The 22,100-nt window shown below is 30.1% G+C and overlaps 1 protein-coding gene across 4 annotated transcripts; it reads left to right on the top strand.

Moving 5' to 3' along the window:
* The first annotated feature begins 16,602 nt into the window (after positions 1-16,602).
* Positions 16,603-21,053, top strand: UCH2 (Peptidase C12, ubiquitin carboxyl-terminal hydrolase 1). 4 transcript variants are annotated; one of them, XM_021427473.2, is made up of 6 exons: positions 16,603-16,728; positions 16,807-16,860; positions 18,525-18,571; positions 19,723-19,772; positions 19,852-19,954; positions 20,039-21,053. In XM_021427473.2, the coding sequence occupies exons 2-6, from the start codon at positions 16,830-16,832 to the stop codon at positions 20,813-20,815; spliced, it is 1,008 nt and encodes a 335-aa protein (XP_021283148.1). In that variant the 5' UTR covers positions 16,603-16,728; positions 16,807-16,829; the 3' UTR covers positions 20,816-21,053. The 4 variants fall into 4 exon arrangements, with proteins under 4 accessions (XP_021283148.1, XP_021283151.1, XP_021283152.1 ...); XM_021427476.2 differs by having other exon boundaries at positions 16,606-16,728; positions 19,726-19,772; XM_021427477.2 differs by having other exon boundaries at positions 16,726-16,860; positions 19,726-19,772.
* The last annotated feature ends 1,047 nt before the right edge of the window (positions 21,054-22,100 follow it).

Raw genomic sequence — 22,100 nt, 5'->3', positions numbered from 1 at the left:
TTTATGTATAAAAATACACATAGATCTGCATCCTTCCCCTTCCAACATTTGAACTCCAAATTTCCAAATCATAATTTGAAGTTCTTAAGCATAGAGATGATTGCATGCGACATTTTTCACTTGTATAGAATTACTGTTACCTATAATTTTTCTCAGCAAAACAATATAAGCCGTCCATGACATCATCTACCACATTCATCAAGCACCTTAGTTGATCTCGGAAGGACTACATCGAAATCATCGACATGGATTACTCAGGATTGACCAATAGTTGATTTCAATATATTTACCATGATTGGGTACAGTAGCGTTTTGCTCAAAATATTATGCGATACGACAAACTGAGATTTGAATAAACAACTAGTCACTACAGAAAATGGCATGAAAAGGTTGCATCGATCTCTCAATCTGCCAATGTGGTTTGATAGGAACTTTTTTGTCGTTTCAATATATCTGGGACTGCTCCTCGACGTGAATATTGGACGACACTCTAACTTGTAACTTACCAAGTTGCAATTGCTTTTGCCCTTCCATCGTCATTTATTAATTTATACTTCTTTCTCTTTTTCCTTAGATTTCTACTTTTAATTGAGTAGTTTTTTTTTCATGATGGTCCATGTCCAGATTTTATATTTAAAATATTTCATTATAACCTTATTAGCCATTGCTAAAATATATAATAGAAACCAAAATTTTCTAATTATATTAATTACAAAATTATGATAATTTTTTTTTGAAAAGTATAAAATTATGATAATCATGTATAAAAATAAATAGTATGATATAGAATTTTTTTTTCGTTTGGTTTAAACTGTTTTATGTTTTATTTGGAAAGTGCTGCAATTTTTTGGCAGGTTAGCATTTGATTCCTGGATGTTAATGCCAAAATGAGGCATTTAACCAACATTAAAATTTTCGAGAGAACATCTAATGGTTAATTTTTTTTTTAAAGATTTTAAATTCGAATTTTGAGAAGTAGACGATGAGATTAAAATTAATATTTTTTTTAAAGGATGTTTAATAGGAATTCAGTTTTGGCTTTAACATCCGTCTTTATTGGTGTGAGATGACATAGAAATTTTGATAAAGATATGATAGGAAGAAGTCTACATCTGAAGTGACTGCTATCAGGGAGATGATGTGGTTTGTAGTTTAAATATTCAGGAAACATGACAAGCTCATATTCTCTAATCAATCATGCTTATATATAAATAAATATATATATTTATTAATTCTTACTGGTAATGAACCGACCACTTACATACGGTATGCTAATTCATTTCTTAAATGGACGTCTTTTATGTCAGCTAGCATGCTTTTTGGGAGAATGAAAGCGGCTACTTTCAAAAGGGGATAGTAAAATCCTGGGAAAATTTCGCCACGAAAAACACAAGCCTTGATTAAATAATGGGACTGCATGGCAATTGTTCCATTAAGTTGGATGTGAATCCACAAATTAAATATATATGGTTAAATTATGTAATTAATCTATGTATTTTATAAAAGAAATATAGATTTAATTTTTATACAATAATTTATGTGAATTGAGTTCTTATATATGTTCAATTTGTTAATTTCAGTTCATAACTCTAACACTATTAAATTTTCACCATTAAGTATGTTAACATGGCATTTCTTACTGACATGGCGCTGACTATATGTTGATGTAGTGAAAATGCTAACGTGACACTTATTGATGTGGCAAATTATAGACGTGGAAAAAATGTTGAGCTATATACCTTTAGTAGCTTCAACTAAAAATATAATGATTTATTTGATTTAAAATAAAAATAAAAAAATTTAATTGAACATAATAAAAAAAAATTTATTTAAATTTTTTAAAATAATTTTGTGTTATGAAACATAAATTGAAAGAATAACTATCAGTGACAAGTATTAATAAAGTAAGAAAATCTTATTCAGGTGTGTATATTTACAAATGAAGTGAGGGGCATACTTATAGGATAATAATCCCTTAAATTTTAATCTTAATCTAATTTAATCTATATACATAATCAAATGTAAAAGTTCAAATCAAATTACACCTCTTGTGTCTAGTTTGTTAAGTTGTTTGACTTGGTTTGAACTCTAAAATCATAATATGAAGGACATTTACATATATTCATAATACTCTCCCTTAAATGTCCATTGTATTAAGAATATTTCTTATTAAAACCTTACTAAAAAAGACCTTATGGGGAAAAATCTGAGTGAAGAAAAAAAAATACTATTCTTTTCAAGAATACGCTTTTGAAATACTATTTCATTAAAAACCTTACCAAGAAAAATTCAATGGAAAAAACCTTAATAAAGAAAGAGAGTACAGTACGTATTTTATTCCCCTTAATAATTGTATTATTTAAGATTTTTAAAATGACACAGTCCAATCTTTTATTTCAACTTTTTAAATGTTACAGTAAGAAGGGCTTTGATGAATAAATCTGATAGATTGTCACTTGAATGAATTTGTTGAATACTAATATCATCTTTTTCTTAGAGATCATGAGTGAAGAAAAATATTTAGTAAAATATATTTTATCATATCGCCTTTAATGTATCATTCCTTTTAACTAGGCTATGCATGTAGTATTAACCTGGTATAATATTCTTGGAATTTCATTCTTGGTTGACAAGTCACATGTTTCTTGAGTATGTTGAGTTGAAGATCTTAACCAAACATATTCATGATTTGTCTCATAAATTACTAAAATTTCTACACAATTAGAAAAAGTAACAACTATAATTTATTTTACAAAACGCTATGAAATAGTCGTGTCTCTATATGTGCTTGTTTGAGATTGAGCTTTGTATGGATAAGATAAATATTCTGCATCCATATAACCAATTAAATCTGATTTTGAATACATTTGAATAATATAAGCCAATATCCATTGTTCTTCTGAGATATTAAAATATAAGTTTAATTTCATTTTAATATCATCGAGTTGGAGAAAAACTATATCTTATTAAAAAATTTACAGCAAATGATATATTAGGTCATATACTGCTAACAAGATACATTAGTGTTTTGATTGCATTAAGATATGTTATTTCAAGACCAAGAAATTCTTTATCATCCTCATGAGGTTTGAAATGGTTCTTTTTCATATCTAGTGACCTTGCAACATTTGATGAACTCAATAGATATGCTTTGTCCATATAGAATCATATACCATTTTGTGTATGAACATGAGCAACCGGTTATTCAACAGTTAGTCTAACTTATATGCAATATTCATTAAAGGTTAGAGATATAAATTCACTGGTATCTTCAAGACGAATAGTCTTTATTGCATAATTAAGAAAATGAGCTCGTAAACAAATGATTTAGGTGAGTAATCTTGTAAATGACAAATTGCAAGTTAATAATAAGTACACATGTGACCATTTAGTCCATGCATCAATTAAAATCATAAAATATTAGAATGATCCACATGGTGGATGTATAGGTTCACATATATCACCTTAAATACACTTCAAAAATATAAGGGATTCAATCCTAAGTTTAGCTAGTAATGGCCTTATAATTAATTTACCTAAAGAGCAAGCAACACATAATAATTCCATATTGAAAAATCTTCATGCCAAACATTAAAATCATTAGTAAACTTCTAGTTTATTATAGCATGGATTTCAATCATTCTAATATTTGTGTAATATATTCTAGATGAATATTCATATTTTTTTTAATAAAACAAGATACATATATAGTAAGAAACTTGTCAGTTAACATAAGATAATATTATATATATAATTTACTATTAAAACACATAATAAAAATATATCATTTAAATACAATGATAACATATAAAAACATTTTCATGATAAGATTATATTAAAATATACCAACAAATTAGTTAAAAAATTTCATTCTTGTATACTTTAATTATCAATCACATAATCAATTCCTTTTTTAAGGTGGACAAGAAAAATAACAACATCTATATGTGTTACATCAACTTGGTCATGGTTAAAATCATCTTGAACAAAATTTATTTCAAATTTTTTTTTAGCTTTTAGTAATGCTTGATAAAGGTCAACAAGATGTTTTGACACATGATAGGTATGCGACCAATGGCCTTTCGTGCCACATCGGTAACAGACATTTTTTATATTCCTTTTATTCTATCCATTTTTGTCTTTTTCTTATATCCCTTCACTACTCATCCATTTTGGGTGAGTAAATATCCACTTCTGATGGATAAATGTATTCATCCATTTCTGGTAGATAAAATCATATTCTAAAACTAAAACAAAGATATCATATATAGTTATATATTTTTTCATGTTCAACTTGATTTAATAAATTAAGGAATAAAATTTGATAAATATGACATAATAACAAAATTCACATCAAGGTTGGTTTTCAGAGAATGAAAACACTAAAGAGATATCAAGTTACTTACTTGATTACTAAAACCAAAAATCAAAGACCAACCATTAAAATCTTTTTAAAACTTGAAAATGATGAAAACTAAATAATACCAAAATTTAAGAGATTAGAGAATTATGCTGATAATGTGTTATGGACTATAACTTAAAATAATAACTATGAAATAATGTATTTAGAAGGAGTAAGAAAATCTTATTTGAGAGTGTATTTACAAATGAAGTGAGCTGCTTATTTATTAGATAGTAACCCTTATCTAGATATGATTTATAAAATAAAGATAATACTCAAGTGATTTGATTTGAATGTATTAAATTCTAATCTTAATCTAATCTAATAAACATCCAAATCTAGATATATATAATCAAATATAATAGTTCATATTAGATTACAATTCTGTGTCTGGTCTACTATGTTGTTTGGTTTATCTCAATTGCTTGATTTGATCTGAACTTTTGATAGTGACATAATAGATATTTACACATATATTTATAACACTTTTCTTTTTTATTTTTTACTTTTCAATCTAGACCTTTAAACCCAAGGCCTGAATGGCCCATTAAACCCAATTAGCAGCGAAGATTTTAAACCTAATTAATAAATTAGGTTTTCAACTCAATTGATAAATTGGACTTCATGCTCATCGAACAACGTAAGTTTTACTTTGAACATGTAGGTACCCTATGCCTTTTAAAAAAATGGTAAGATGGGCAGGTAAGACCTAGTGGGGTCCATCCTCTAAGGAAAAAGTAACTCCATTGGAGAAGGTAGATACAAGATAGATCCCAAAAAATATAGAGATTTTTTATGCCAAACTAAGATATATTATATATTTATATGTTATTTTTTACATCATAATAAATTACTTAGTTTAAAAGTGTAAACAAAATTAAAACCAAAAAAAGCATAAGACAAAAACAAAATAAAAATTGAGTATATGAAGACCTTTATGGAGATGATAATAAAGCAACTAGAAAAAAATTCCTTCAGACTTGAGTTGTCAACATTATTAAATTTAACCTCACAAGCCAAACCCTTCTATTTTCATGGTGCATGGAGAAAGAAGTAATTGTTACTATTTTCATTAATTTGATGACATGATAGTATTAAAAAGATATTTTTACCCTTTGTTAATTTTAAAAATTATCCCTATATAAAGTATAATTTTTTATTTTTTAAATTTTTTCTCTTTCTTGCAAAAAAAAAAAATCTCTCTTTAAGAGAGGGAAGCATTGATCTGGTGTTCCCAAAAGTGCTCCCTTTCTAATGCTCCCCTCCCTTGAGGTGCTCCCTTTCTAATGCTCCCCTCCCTTGAGGAGCACAGCCGTGAGGTGGTCAGCTAGTAAATGGGAGCATCGTCTGCCAGCCACTGTTTAGGAGAAAAAAATAAGAGAAAGAAGAAAGGTTGTTTTAGTCATTTCATATTTATTAATAGTATTTACAATTTTGAGTCTCATTGATATTTTGAAAACTAATAGATCCATGTGAAATTATGACTAAAAGTTAGATATGAGAGTATTTTACCCTTGTAATTATTATGACAACTTTTTTTACATCAATGACCATAATTATTAAATTATGTATTGTTACATTCACTTTATGACGACTTCTTTTACATTAATGACCATAATTATTAAATTAAGTATTGTTACATTTACTTTAGAGAATAGATGGAATTCAGGATTTTTTATTAATAGCTCATTATTTTGCTCAACCACAAAAAAAAGCATGAAATTCAAAATCAAAATGTATTTCAAATTATCTAAAGTATAGCATTTTTCACTTGTTATAAAAATAGATATCATACAAAATTAGATATTGTATAAAGTCAATTTCATATGTTCAATTCAAAATGTCATAGTATCAAAGATGGTATCAAAATAGATTTACATATATTAAGTAAAATTATAGTCAAAATTTAACAAAAAATTCATACATTAAGAAAATCATATTCTAAAACTAGAACAAAGACATTATATATAATTATATATTTTTTCATGTTCAACTTGATTTAATAAATCAAGGAACAAAATATGATAATTACAATATAATAACAAAATTCACATTAAGGCTAATTTTTAGAGAATGAAAATACTAAAAAAATATAAATCGCTTATCTGATTTAACTAAACTAACAATCAAAGACCAACAAATCTTTTTGAAGTCTAAAGATGATGAAAATGAAAAAATACCAAAACTTGATAAATTAGATAATCGTGCTGATAATGTATTATGAAATATAACTTGAAATAAAAACTATGAAAGAAAGTATTTAGATGGAGTAAGAAAATCTTATTTGAGAGTATGTTTACAAATGAAGTGACGGCTTATTTATTAGATAATAACTCTTACCTAGATATGATTTACAAAATAAACATAATGCTTAAAAACTTTGATTTGAATGTATTAAATCCTAATCTTAATCAAATCTAATATACATCTAAATTTATGTATACATAATTAAATATAAGAGTTTACATCATATTATACTTCTGTGTCTAGTCTACTAGGTTGTTTGGTTTGTCTTAACTGCTTGACCTAATCTGCACTTTTGATAATGACATAATAGACATTTACACATATATTTATAACATTTTTATTTTTTATTTTTTAATTTGGACCTTCAAACCCAAGGCCCGAATGGCCCATTAAACCCAATTTGCAGTGGAGATTCTAAACCTAATTAATAAATCAGGTTTTCGACCCAATTCATAAATTGGACTTCATTGAAGAACCTAAGTTTTACTTTGATCATGTAGGTACCCTATGCCCCTTAAAAAGGGGGTGAGACGGGCACGTAGGATCTAGTGGGGTCCATCGTCTGGTGAGAAAGAAACTCCATTGGAGAAGGTAGGCACAAGATAGATATAAAAAAATATAGAGATTTCTGATGCTAAACTGGGATATATTACACATTTATATATCATTTTTTACATCATAGCAAATTACTCAGTTTAAAAGTGTAAACAAAATTAAAACCAAAGAAACATAAGGCGAAAAAAAAAAACATAGAAATTGAATACATGAAGACCCTTATGGAGATGGTAATAGAGCAGCCAGAAAAAAATTCCTTCAGACTTGAGTTGCAGCATTATTAATATAACCTTACAAGTCAAGCCTCTCTGTTTTCATGGTGCATGGAGAAAGAAGCAAGTGCTGTTGAAGCCGAAGCATTGGGAAACTTATTCTCATCGCATTGAACCATATCGGCGGCTATACGAAGATTGTCAGTATGGCTTTTGTCTCGTTTTCCGGTCTCCACTGGAAGAACAAGCGCGCGCTTGTTCTTGTTTGCGTTCAACGATGAAGGGCGAGGGTAGTAGAAATCAGTAGGAAAGAAGTAATATTGGAGGCCAGCCATGACTTTTCAAGATTGAAACTCAAACTATATCAATGGTTAAAACCTTCGGTAGATTGATATATATAACGGAGCAGCGAATGATGGCTTGAGAAAATAAGAGATTAATTGTCTTGTGCGGCACGGTTTTGTATTCCAGTTTCTGCGTGGAAGCTTCGGTCTTGCGACTTCTATACCTACTAGAAATAGAAGGTTCTTGGATTCAAAATGAATCAATTCTGCACAAAGCAATTACATATTCTAATTTGACTAGCTGTCCGTCATTCCATTATATGTATGAAAACAGAGAGATGATAACTTTTGTAACCAAGACAAAGCTTAACAGTTTCCAATATTTATTAAAATTAATTTTTTTTTAAAACCTCAAAGATTTTACAATCACATGATTTAAGAAATTAGTTTACTTTAAGTGATTACATTTAAGTGTATGAATAGAAATTATTTAAACAATTATATATATATATATATATATATATAACACTACTTAGATTTATTTTGAAGTATGGTGATCGAAACCAAATTTGGCAATGATCAGTCCAAAGTTCCGGATTATCAGCTCAATGATTTAACCGTTGAATCATCTGGGTCAATAATAGATTAATAAAAATATTTTTAAATATTATAATAAAATTATAGATTATGTCAAAAAAATAAATATTCAGAGTAATTAAATTAATATAAATTAATTAGAAATATTCATTATCATTGAAAAAAGTTACAAAATGAAACTAAGCCTACAAATATTGTTTTACTTTTTAAGTTTCTCTAATGTATATTTACATTTATTTTTAACCTTTTTTGAAACAAAATACTTTTCTAATGAAAAGGACAAAACAATCAATAATTAATAGGTAAGAGTTAAGTTTGGAATGAGATAAAAATGATTTTGAAATGTCTATAATTAATTGATCTTAGAAAAGAAATCGACAAATCATCGATTTTTTTTATAAACTTATTAATGGATCACTACTGTTAATTTTTCAAATGATTAACACAAATGACCCAATTAGAGAATCGATCCACATCAAAAGCTGGGTCATAAAGTTCACCAATCCAAGTCTAATAACTTTGATATGATTAGATATTAGTCAATTTTAACTTTAGTTTAGATTTACTTTGATGTGATTATACTCTGTGATGTAACTATACGTTAGATGTTATTTTTGAATGTGTCCAATATTAACTAGTATTACTTAACAAAAAAAATTTAATAATTCATGAAAATAATTTTACTTTCCTTGAGTTATTATTATATGCCATAAATATTTGGCACAATGTTAAAAAAAGTTCTCATTTTTTATTGTGTTCAATTAAGTCTCTATATTTTTATTTTAAGTTAAATAAGCGTTTATGATTAATGATTAATTAATTGTTATTAATCAAAATGTTATTTGTAATTTTATGTCTATGTGACATTAACTTGATATTAATGTAAAAGGTGAAGAATGTCTAATAGTTATGCTATTATGTCTCATTAACGTGCCATGCCATTATTCATTATAACATGTCAACATATCATGTCAGTGTCATGTGGTATAGAATGACAAGTCGTATTTGATTAAAGAACTTATTGGATTCAAAACAAAACTATAGAAACTTGAGTAAATGTAATAAAAGAATAAGAACTTACTTAAATTTTTCTAAATAGTTTAAAAGCTGTAGATATTTGATTTTGGTTAATATCTATTCTGTAAAGAATTATTTTACAACATAACATTATACATAAAACAACCAAAACAAGTGAAGTGCTACTTCAAGCAAAACAAATAGAATAAGTGGAGCACTACTCCATATGGAACAACTAATACAAGTAGAGCAGTTACTTCACACAGAATAACCACTTCACATGGATGACAGTGAAAGCAACCCAAAATGAGTGACAAGGTTCATGAGTTACTTTCATCTTGAGAAGTTTTGGAAAGTTTAGCTTGGTGACTTAAATATCAAGGTAGTTAAGAGGCTTTCCTCTTAACCTTTTCTTGAAGTACAAGTATTTCACTCTCTTATCTTATTCTAGTATACCTATTCACATACACCTTTTTCTCTTGTACCTATTTACGTGCAGCTTCTTCTTTTATACCTATTCACGTACACTTTCTTCTCTTGTGCCTTTTCATGTATACTTCTTCTCTATTATCTTTTACTCGAGAGCACGTCTTATTACACCCAATTACAGTAACGATTACTTACATTAAAGCTCTTCACAATAATATCATTCGTTAGGTGCATTAAAGCCTATTCATGAGTAACCGCCACTTTTAACACTATATACAGATCCTCACAATTCGTTGAGGGCTAATCCCCCCCCCCCCCCCCGAGCTAATAGATGATCCTCAAAAGCTTCTCTCTCTATTCTCTTCTACTTCCTAATTCTCTTCTTATTGTCTTTCACTTATCAGGACACTCAATGCTTTCGCACTGCTCCAATCTTCCTCTCCATCACCTTCGATGCATCCTTTGAGTTATTTGTAACGCTTCTTCTCCCTATCATAAGAACCTCCTTTCCAAAAACTTTTTTACATATTATGACAAACACTTTTTATTAGTATACTATTTTAACACTTTAGTAAAAAAAAACTTGGGGTTTAAAATTGTGAAAGTGCATGACTATATTTTCTTGTGCTAAATAGGAAGATCTCGAGCACATATTTGAGTCAACTTAGTATTTTATATACAACATGATGACATGGCATAGAGTTAAGCAAATTTGTGTTTATCATAATTGTGTTTCGTGATGACACAGTTGAGACACAAAAATTTTGTATCTTAAACGTGTCAAACCCATTTTACCCGTTTAAAAACCTATTTGAGACATGTAAAGTTAATCGTGTTATCATGTATCTATATAACCCATGACCAGTTTAATTAATCGTGTAAATGCATATACCTGAAACGTTAATTACTCAATTATCACCCATTTAAACCCCATATAAATACTTTTTTTTATTATGGCTAATGTGTTAGGATGAGTCTTGCAGCCAATTGGGATTAGTTAAGGCGTGATTCCAATCATGCAATAATACCATTCATTTTGAATGATTAGAGGTTTTCTTTCACTAATAAGACATCAATTATATTGAGTTATAAGTCTATTTGGATAAGGTCCATGAGATTAATATGCCTTGTAAAGGAACTGTAATGAGTTGTAGTTATGAGATCCCCATGCATCAAAACATAATTTCAAAATGTTCTTGGTCAATGTATCATTGAGACTAGACATCAACGATGCTTATAAACTGAAATATTCTATGTTCCTTACTTTAGAAGTAAGCATTCAATCTTATAGATTGAAGTATAGAGCTATTTGGAACTAAAATATATGTGCTTGCCTAAGAGAACAAGTTCAGTGAACATAACCCACCATGAGAAGTGCATTTGATAATACACTCAAGTGTCTATGCAACACTTCTCATATGTCAGTCGTGTAAATACTCTCTAGACTTGAGACACTAAGTTGTCTTATATGTAGAATGCTATACTTTAATTTCATCTCTATGGGACCTAACCAAATATGCCTAAATAGGATGCTTTTGGGTATAGTATGAAGCATGTGAGGGCCAATAAGTGGTCAAAATATGAATCATGATCTTAAATATTTTAGAGGACATATCCTATCAATTCTTGATTAACATTAGCTTATTGAAGTCCTTGGACAAGATGACATGGAGATTATGAAACGATTTCATAAGTCTCTATAAAGTTAATGCTATAATTGTATGAATGAATATAGAGGTCAATAAGAGTAGACACTGTACTAAGCTCTTATCATCTCCAGGTTATATAATGAGGGAATGAATTACACTGGTAGACCATACACTAAAAGGTTGTCAAATTACCTTTCAACTCTCCTAACAATTGGGTGACTATGATGCATTACTAGATGCCAATCTTGGTCTATAAAATTGATTTTAAATTAATTGATTGAAATTTATATTAATCAATTCCATTTCCAATATGTTGGGAACCTAATGAGTCACACAGTGATTGCATTTGAATTAAATTGAGAGAGTGATGATTTAAGTTAGACTTAAATCACTTAAATCGCATGCTAAGTAATTAACTTCTATAAACTTAATTAAAATAGTTTAATTAAGTTTTAGGCATACTTATAAATAGTTATAATTATAAGGCCATGATTTCAAAATATAAAGGAAATTAATTTTAATTTTAATTCCAAGGATTTAATTAAAAGAATTTAATTAAGTAAAGGACCCAATATTATAATGTGTTATAATATTGAAGGTCAAATTGCAAAATTGAAGTTATTTTAGTCTAACTATATAAGTCACCTTTTAACTATTTTTCATATGAGAGATTTTTAAAATTGAAGAAAATATAATTTTTGTCAAAAAAATAAAAAGTGTTTTCTCTTTTTGCAGTAATTCCCTTTGTGTGAAAGCGAAAATTGCTTATGAAGCAATTTTCACAAGAAGTTCAGCTAAGCTTTTGAAAAAGAAAAGAAATGACCATTATTGTCATCTTTACTAACATAAAGTATAATTAAAAATTTCCTCATTTGTTGAAGGTTTATGTACAATCGTGTGTACTACTGTTGTAGGCTAAGCACTTGATTGGCTAGGGTTTATGCTCCTTGTAGGGTTCACGAGATTGCTTTGGGAAATGTTATTGTAATTACAAAATTACTTGGTAAAATAACTTTCTAAATAATAATTAATTTTGTACTTTTATGTGTTATATATCACCAAGGTGATCTATGAGTGTACGCATATTTTGGTTGTTTAGTTTTAAAGTTTTAATTTTCTTCTGTTTTTTATTTTTTAGTATGTCGTCCATAGCCAAACCCATCATAATGATGATGGTAATGCATTTTATTATACTTAAAGGATATTATTATTTTGTTATAATTTTTTATGATTATTTGTTTTAAATTTAAATATTAAGTTGTAGTTCATTTGTAATTTTGTGCATTTTAATTTAATTGTATAAATCGTTTAAATGTGTTACAAATTATGTTGTGTTGTATAAAATTAATTTGACACAAGTAATAAATGTGTTAAGCATGTCATGTCGTGTTACAAGTTTGATAAATGTATTCGTGTTTATGTTTAAGATCTTCATATATTTAATTAATTGTATAGTATTAGTGTTTACTTGTATAACTATTAATACGTTTTATTTACACGACACAATTAAGACATGTGAAGAGGAATTGAAAGATTTGCATTTGAGCTTATTTTAAGGTAAAATACATGTAACAAACTTATTATTCAAAATTTATGTACATACTTTTAAAAACAACTAATATCATATAATACACAATACGTTATAATATTAATAAAAAATGAGACGAATTGATATATTATATTATATTTAAATAAAAATTGAAAAGTATGTAGGTCGATATGTGAAACATGTTATATGAACCTATCTAATTACTATAAACTCATTTTTTTATTTAATTTCTTTTGGGTTGAAATATGAAAACTAATATTTTATGGGTTTCAACTTTAAAGATTTAAATTTTAGATTAAAAGATACAAAAAGAAAATCAAATGGCTCTATTAACTTTCACATGTTAAATATTTTTTAATTTTTAATTAATAAATTAACATGAAGAATATACATTTTATTTAAAGAGATATATTATTAAAGAATTTAAAATCGTTAAAGGCAAGAGAAGCTCGATTTGGCTAAGGAGTAGCCTTCGTCTATCATTGTAAGTGGGGTTTATTATTTGAATAAATGCATATGATGCATGATGCATTGTTAAATGCACTGTCATGGTACTTCAATGAGATGTATGCATATATATTTATGCATATTACTTAGATAGATGTGACTAGGCTAGTTAAATGATTATATATGAATATGTGTGTTTGTGCCTTAGTGTAAGCCACTCAGTGGCACATGTTTGAGCCTAGACTAGGAGGTTTATAAAGATGATGAGTGTCTAGGAGTAGTTTACTTTAGACAAATTGCCCTTTGGAAGCTATGAGGGTTTGGTGCCTTGGAGGATCAAAGGCATTTAGAAATGATATTGAGCTAGTTCATAATTAAAGCTCATTGAGTATGATCTCTAATGTGAAATAATGTATGCATGCGATATTGAAGGCATGATGGCCTTGATTGTGGATATTTCAGCACCATGCGTGATTTGTTCTCCGTTAGATGCATTAGCTTCGAACATGATTTGACTCTCCATCAAATGCTTCATCACTGAGTGTGATTGGTTTTCCACTGGTCACTTCAGCTATCATTCGTGATCTGATTCTCCGTTAATGGTTTCGACCCTAGGCATGATTTGAACCCTTCGTCAGTCACTTCATGTACCGTGCATGATTTAATTCTCCATCAGTTGGTCACTATTTGTGATTTGATTATATCTAAGGAGGATCGCTAAATGATTACGATTTGCATTACAACTAATATGCTATAGCTTTTGAACGTGTGATTATTGAGGAGTATATGAATATGATATAGCTTCTTAGTAAGCAAAAATGAGTTTGAACTCGATAATTCTTTGGCAACTATGATGTGCCTATGGTGACTAACTTTGTAATGGCTTCTAAGGTATACCTAACTTGATATGCACTATTTGTGGAGACATAGTAGCATAAATGTTATTTGTAAAATTAATAGAATACCCCTTTAAGGATGATTTGATATGCCTCTATTGTTGGAGATGCTTGTTTAAATATGTTTGATAGCATTGTGAATGCTTATATGTATTCCTTTATCTGTACAATTTTATTTGACATATATGCATCCTCTCACTGAGTATTAGATAAGTCATTTCTCTGTTTGTGCATGTACAGATAAATAGGCCACAAGACTTGCATGGCTAGTGTTGTTCTTTGATCAACAAATTTTGGTATTTAGTAGGCTTCTTGTCTGATGGGTCTACTCCGCTGAGTCTGTGAGGCGGTAGTTTTTGTTCTCAAATTATGGTGTTTCCCAACCATATGTACTTGGGATTTGTGTAGGCATAATGTTGCCACTTAAATTTCTCTAAAGGTTGTAAGGTACGAACTCGCTTTGTTAGCCAACATATGGCTTGCGAATGTTATGTATAAATTATGTGCCAAATGACAACTTACATGTATTTGAACTTGAATCATATATGAATCTGTTTGTTATGACACTTTGAATGTTTGATGTGGTTTGAATTTTTGAGGCTTGCTCGGATCTTGCAGGCCTTGATTGTTGGCCTCGTGCATTAGTCAGGGCTCATCGATTTGAGTCGTGACAAAATTGAAGCAAAAAAATATAATGTGACTCACTAATCAAATTGCTCTCCATGAAAACATGAAAGGACAAATTTCTCCAACAAAAATTATCTTACACTAAATAATACTTATAATTATAATTATAATATGAAAGAAGATACAACCACTTATATATATATATGTGTGTGTGTGCAAATCCATTTACAAAAGTTGTTTGAGAGGCTTTGTAACCCAAATTATGCTTGCACAAAATCATTTTTTTAGCAACATTTCTATGCAATATGTGCCATTTAAAAAAAAAGGTCACCTATAACTATATAATATTAACAAAAACAAGGCAACCACCTATAACTATATAATATTTTTGACAAAAGCATGGCAGCAACAACATGTACCAACATTTAAGTACATAACATATAAACAACTAAAAATCACAACAAACTTTAATCATTTTTACTGCTTTCTTGAATAGGCAGCTTAGTTTCAGATTGTGATTTCCTAAGTGGCCTTTTTTTACCCATTTCCTGTGGCAATATAAACAAAAGCAATGTTAAAATCTCAATTTAGCTCGCCTATACAAAATGATAGAATGAAAGTTCAATTTTGCTCACCATTAGCTGGATATGAATGATGTTGAATCCCCATGGCCAATTGTAACAACCAATTGATTTGGTCTTCCAACCTATATAATATATTGAAATAATTAATATAAATTAAATTTATTCACCTACATAGCAAGACAACAAAAGATAAACTCCAAACAAATCAATTAAACATGGATAATTATTAATAAACATAACATGACATGAAAAGAGACTAAATTTACTCACATTTATAACAAAAATGTGTCTTCGAGGAGATGTAGGTGTTGACGCAAATTTGGTTTGGCCTTCAGAGTCTACTGTCTCCATTTCTTATGACTTGCAATTTAGGCTTCAATATGCTTCTCTCTAGATTTTCGATGGTTGAAATTTTAAGGGTTAATGACAATAAGGATAGTAGTTGATTTTTTAGGGTTTGGAACTACTTAGGGTTACAAATCAAGATTAAAGTACAAGCCAGCTTTAAAGCCATAGGGCTAAAAAAGCCATGTGGCATATACTAGAGCAATCTTATTAATATGTTAAATTTAATTTTTTATTCAATTTAATCCTCCTATTCCTAATTTTTCTTCAATTAGGCCTTTATACTTCAATTTTTTTTTTCGATTAGGTCCATCTTGCATCAACCCAAATTTGATTTTGAAGGAAATTTTTCCACTTGACATGTCGACATACCATATCGTTGTTGATATGTCAGATTGATAATACCATGTGGACATGATTAACAGTGCCACATGGCATGTCCACATGTCACTCTCTACTACGCTAACATGTCAAGTTGATATGACAATGTCACGTTAGCAATATGAATCCACCTCACATGCCATGTCAACATCTCATGCCATGTCAACATTGGTATAAATACCGTAATGATCAATTTAGATAAAAATGTTAGAACTAAATTAAAATAATTTTTAAAATTAAAAAATTTAAATTATTACGATTTTGAGTAAAAAAACTAATTAAAACAAATATCTAAGTACATGGATTAAATGGATACTTTAACCAAATAAAAACACTTGACTTAATAATAATGTCCAAAGCTTGAAATTGAGGCCAACGGTTGAGATTCATTTATTAGATCATCGCTGGTGGGAAAGCTCACAGCAGAAGTAACCCCGCGAAGTTTTAGCCTTTAGCCATTTAGGGTTGAGGAAGAAAGTCCGAAGACCCCCTCTTTCCTTTCTACTTGTGAGTTTTAGGTATTTCTTAGTCCTCAAATTCTTCTCGTTTGCAATTTTTAAACAATTTACTGTTTGTTTGTTGCAGGCTGCAGCTGCTAATTTCTCACCATGTCTTGGTGCACAATTGAATCCGATCCGGGTATGTTTATTCCAAATTTAATTTTTTAATTTTAATTTGTTAAGAATTACTCTTAATTATAAGGTGAAATGCTTTATTACCCATTTAAGTTGTTGATGGGCTTTGCCTTTTCTTTTTCACTTTTTTTTCTTCGGTTGTGTTTTTGGTGTCTCATTCAGTTTTTCAATTTCTTTTTGGGTACAAAGTTTAAGGGGAAGGGTGGGTTTGGACCTTGGAACTCAATCCTCCTATGGACAGCAACTGTTAAGAGAAGTCTGGGTTGTTAGGCTTCAATTATACGTATTGTTAGGGTTGTAGGAGTGAATGCCATTTTAGTGGTGAAGTCTGGTTACTTTACTTTTTCTTTATAATATCTTCCTGCAGCTAGAGAAACAATTTAACAGGTGAAAAATGAATTAGTGAGTGGGAAATGTTATTTCCTTGTCTGAACATTGTAGCACAAGGAATGAACACACTTATTCTTAGGAAAAGCGAGTTTAATCCTAGGGAAAAGCTTGGCTTAAAGTTATTCTCAAATTTGCATCTATTTTGTCTCTGGTTAGAGTTCATATTCTTGATATGATCGAGAATGAATTGAGTAGTTCAGATGCTAATCTAAATATTGTCAAAACATAAGGATATTACGGGTTTCATGAAAAGCTACATTTGAGAAGATTACATGTCTTTAATAACCACTTCTAGATAAATGGTGTGATTCCCTAATGTTAAACAAGTTGGGGTGGGGGGGATTCAATTTAGATGGCCATGAAGGGATGGTGAGGGACAAGAAGAAATGTGGGAAATAGCAAGGGCGTTTGCATATTAGGGCATGAAAAAATCTTCTTGTAGTGATCATTTGGAGGGTAATTTGGGTAAAAATTTTGCTGCAATTGTTTTGTAAGATTGCATTAATGCCTGGTTCAGTGTCTGTCAGAGGCATGATATTTTTTCTTGATATTTCAGTGGGTAAAATTTGTTGAAATCAGTCCCAATGCAGCACACATGCCAATAACATGCAGGCTTGATCGCATCCATGCACTTCATTGTTTTCTAATTATTGTTAAGGTGTTGGATGAGTTGGATCACCTTGTTGTTCTATTAATTAGATGCATATTCTCTTTTAAGATTTTCAAAGTGCAACATAGAATGTGCGTGTAATTAATGCAAAAATGCAAAATAACCAAAAGTAATGCATGTTGATGTTTACTGCATGATAATGATCGAGCCAATCCCTGCTTTTTGAAGACATTATAGAATAAGATGGATTGAAACCCCAGCGGTTGCCAGTGATTTGAGGTGAAGTCCTTTTACATTTTTGTAAGGGCTATCATTGGTCCTTAACTGGAGTAAATTTGGTGCCCCTTCATTGGCCTTAATAAGCCTTTTCATAAGCCTAGGAAAGGTAACTTAAATTAGATTGAGGTGTTAGGTAGTTCTTTTTAATTTTTTGCTTTTTTGCTACTTGCATAATACTTAGTATTGGGTTATGCGGTGTTATTTGTTTGGCATAGGATTTGTTATGTATATCTTATATTTGTTAGTTGGCATTGCCCGTGTTAACATGTTGCATCAAGTGAATAATCATCTTTTAGTGCTCCTCTTGCTTACTTTTAGCTGTGATGCTTTCTGGATGAGCTGTTTTGGGATTTAACCTTGATGGGAATGTTTTCTGCCATGTGTTGCAGGTGTTTTTACAGAACTTATACAGCAGATGCAAGTTAAAGGCGTACAAGTAACGCTTCTTGTTTATGTGTTATAACTGCTCCCTAATGTTTGTCTTGTGGTCAGCTTTGCTTGTGATTTCCTCTCTTTATTTTATGTTAGATGCATATGTGGACTGATACTGTTGAAGCTTTTTTAATGAATAATGAACGAATCAGTTAGTGCTAGGTTAATTACCTTATGTGTGTTCTGTACCGTGCTATTTAAACCATCCCATTCTCATTGTCATGGACTGGTCATATAATTGGAAGGTTTGTTAATGGCTTTATGCATGGTCTTGTTGCCTTAGATCTAACTCAATTACATGTGGGTGAAAGGCATAAGGATTCTTATAATATGACCCTTAAGCTTCCAATTGTATCTTGGTTCAGCTGAACTAAGTCAATTACTATTACAATAGATGAGAAGAAGAAAAGTAGGAGGGAGGGAGGGAGGGAAAACTCAAATCAGATATACAAGTTCTCAAGAACTCTAATAACTGAAAATTTTATGAGAAATCAACTCCTATGAATTCTAGCAATACTGAGAAATAAAATATAGGCACTTACAAATTACTAACTTGTTTTTTTCCAGATGGATTAGGATTCTTAAAATCATTAAACTTAGGAACATATTAAACAAATATGTGCTAAGGCCTCATTTTAAACCTCTCATAATTTAACTAAACCCGAAACAAGACCCAATGGACCACATGACTAATTCCCATTCAAGCAAAACAAAAAGTTATTGAATTCCTTTGGATGCCAAAAAGTTGTATAAACTGATAAATTATATTTTAAAGATTAATTAGCCCCTTGATCTTAGCCTTTGACTTCCAAAAGGGGTAATGTCTCCTAAGTAAGCTATTGCTACACCATTAGCATACTTTAAGCTGCAAACTGAACCTGTTTATAGGTTAAGCTAGACCCTACATAATTGGATCAGATTGTGTTGGTGTTAAGTAAAATTGCTGCCATTGCCATCCCTACCCACTTACACTGATAGTTTTTTGCTTCTTCCTTGCACCTATATTTAACCCAGTGTACAGCTATAAAAGTCTATCTTTGTGTGGGGTTGTGGGTGGGTGCATAGCTGTGCATGTTCCTTATATATGTCTGAATGGAATGTATAGTAGTGTGTCTTTTACGTGCATTTATACTGTCATGACGGCTTATGTCATAGCAGGTGGAGGAGTTGTATTCATTGGATCTTGATGCTCTAAACAATCTTAGGTGAGTTCGTACTTGGTACTGGTCATTTTACATTTTCACATTTGAATCTCTTCCTTCATAATTTTTCTTCCCTTGCTAGGCCTGTGTATGGGTTGGTTTTCCTTTTCAAATGGCGCCCAGGGGAGAAGGATGAACGTCTTGTAATTAAGGACCCAAACCCTAATTTATTCTTTGCTAGTCAGGTCAGTTACAATCTAATTTGTAACTTCTGGAGTCCAACATATTTGCATGAATCTTCTGAATTTATTGTTCCTACATTTTCATAGGTCATCAATAATGCTTGTGCTACACAAGCAATATTGTCTATCCTCATGAACTGCCCAGATATTGACATTGGCCCAGAACTTTCAAAGTTGAAAGAATTCACTAAAAACTTTCCTCCAGAGCTCAAGGGTCTGGCTATAAATAACAGTGAAGCCATACGTGCAGCCCATAATAGCTTTGCAAGGCCCGAGCCTTTTGTCCCAGAGGAGCAGAAAGCTGCTGGGAAAGATGACGATGTCTACCATTTCATAAGCTACATACCTGTTGATGGGGTACTGTATGAGCTTGATGGACTGAAGGAGGGACCCATTAGCCATGGTCAGTGCCCTACTGGCCAAGGAGACATGGAATGGTTGAAGATGGTGCAACCAGTAATCCAAGAGCGTATTGAGAGATATTCGAAAAGTGAAATAAGATTCAACCTCATGGCAGTTATCAAGAACAGGAAAGAGATGTACACTGCTGAACTTAAGGAGCTCCAAAAGAAGAGGGAACGCATCTTGCAGCAGCTGGCTACCATACAGTCGGACAGACTGGCAGACAGGAGCAGCTTTGAAGCACTAAACAAACAACTTTCAGAAGTAAATTCAGGGATTGAGGGTGCCACTGAGAAGATTTTGATGGAGGAGGAGAAATTCAAGAAGTGGAGGACTGAAAATATTCGTAGGAAACACAACTACATACCCTTCTTGTTCAACTTCCTTAAAATTCTTGCTGAAAAGAAGCAATTGAAACCCCTTATTGAGAAAGCTAAGCAGAAAACTAGCAGCTCTAGGTGAAGCGCTTTTCTGTTTTGTTTTTCTTTTTTGATCGACTTTGATGCTTAGTCCAAATCCAAAAGAAAAGGAGTGAGCTTGAGGACCCTTTATGATCATATTTAACAGCTCTGTTTACAAATGACTTTCTCCTTGGATTTTGTCTGAAGTCTTTTGCCTCCCATGTTTGTTGATGCTAACATTCTGCTCTAAATAAACATCTTTGGCTGATACAACATGCTATGAATGCCATTTTAGCTCATGACCTAGTATGACTCGAACAATAGATACTTATCTGCATTTTTAATTGCATAGAGGTAGTACAACAATATTAATTAAAAAGCATATATAATTATTTGATGTTTTATGAGACAGCATCTATGCTTACATGATTTATTTGATGCTCCAAAGTAAATGATGGAAATGTGGAACTTGAAATATGCACATCTCATGTGTTCATTATAAAATATATTTAAGAATTATGTACATATTCGATAAAAAGCAAATAAATACAAATGTATTAAGTCCATTATTTTTTTTTGTTATTTAAGTTTCTATTGCATGAAAGCATGTTTACAAAAGAATTAATAAGCTTTTTTTGTCAATGATAAGAATCCATTTAATAAATTGAATATCTAGATAGTATTTTGCATTTCGACTTGATTGAGTAAGATTAGTATATTTTATAATTGAGTTTGGGGTAATAAAAGTTATTACCCTTCATGGGTTTAGGTAAGATTTGAGTAGTGGCCTTATAGTACCTATTACTAAAACTCGATTATAAATAATAATTTTTAATATTAAATGTATATTATTTGTAAATTCTTTATAATAAATGTAATATTTACTAAAATTCATTAACTATTCTAGACATGGTTGCAAACTTTAATTTATTTTTTTATGAACTAGCTTTAATTTATTAATTTAATTTTTATTAACCATAGACATAAAAATTATTTTAAATTTATCTTAATTGGGTAATTAAAAGGTACGGGCAATATCTAGAATATTTGGGTATGAGAAGATATGTTAAAAATAACAAATATCTTTCTCGTTGATATTGATTTAAAAATTTAATTTTCTTAGATTACTTGCTTAATCTTCCTATAAACAAAATTTTGAGAAACCATGTTCGACTAACTGAATTAAAAAATACCACTTTATCCAAAGAATTGCATTTTAAGATGTAACTCTCTCATTTCATATTAAATTTCTTTATTCCTCTAAAAAAAAAAAAAAGAAGCCTGGAACACACGAAGAGTGAGGAAAAAAAAGCCCAAACCCTCCTGATTGGATATGGAGGAACACA

The sequence above is a fragment of the Theobroma umbraticum genome, unplaced genomic scaffold (genome assembly GCF_002168275.2).
Source record: "Theobroma umbraticum cultivar Fairchild unplaced genomic scaffold, ASM216827v3 scaffold_147.0, whole genome shotgun sequence".
Taxonomy (NCBI): Eukaryota; Viridiplantae; Streptophyta; class Magnoliopsida; order Malvales; family Malvaceae; genus Theobroma; species Theobroma umbraticum.
The sequence above is the reverse complement of the archived record's forward strand: the minus strand, read 5'-3'. Positions and strand labels throughout refer to the sequence as shown.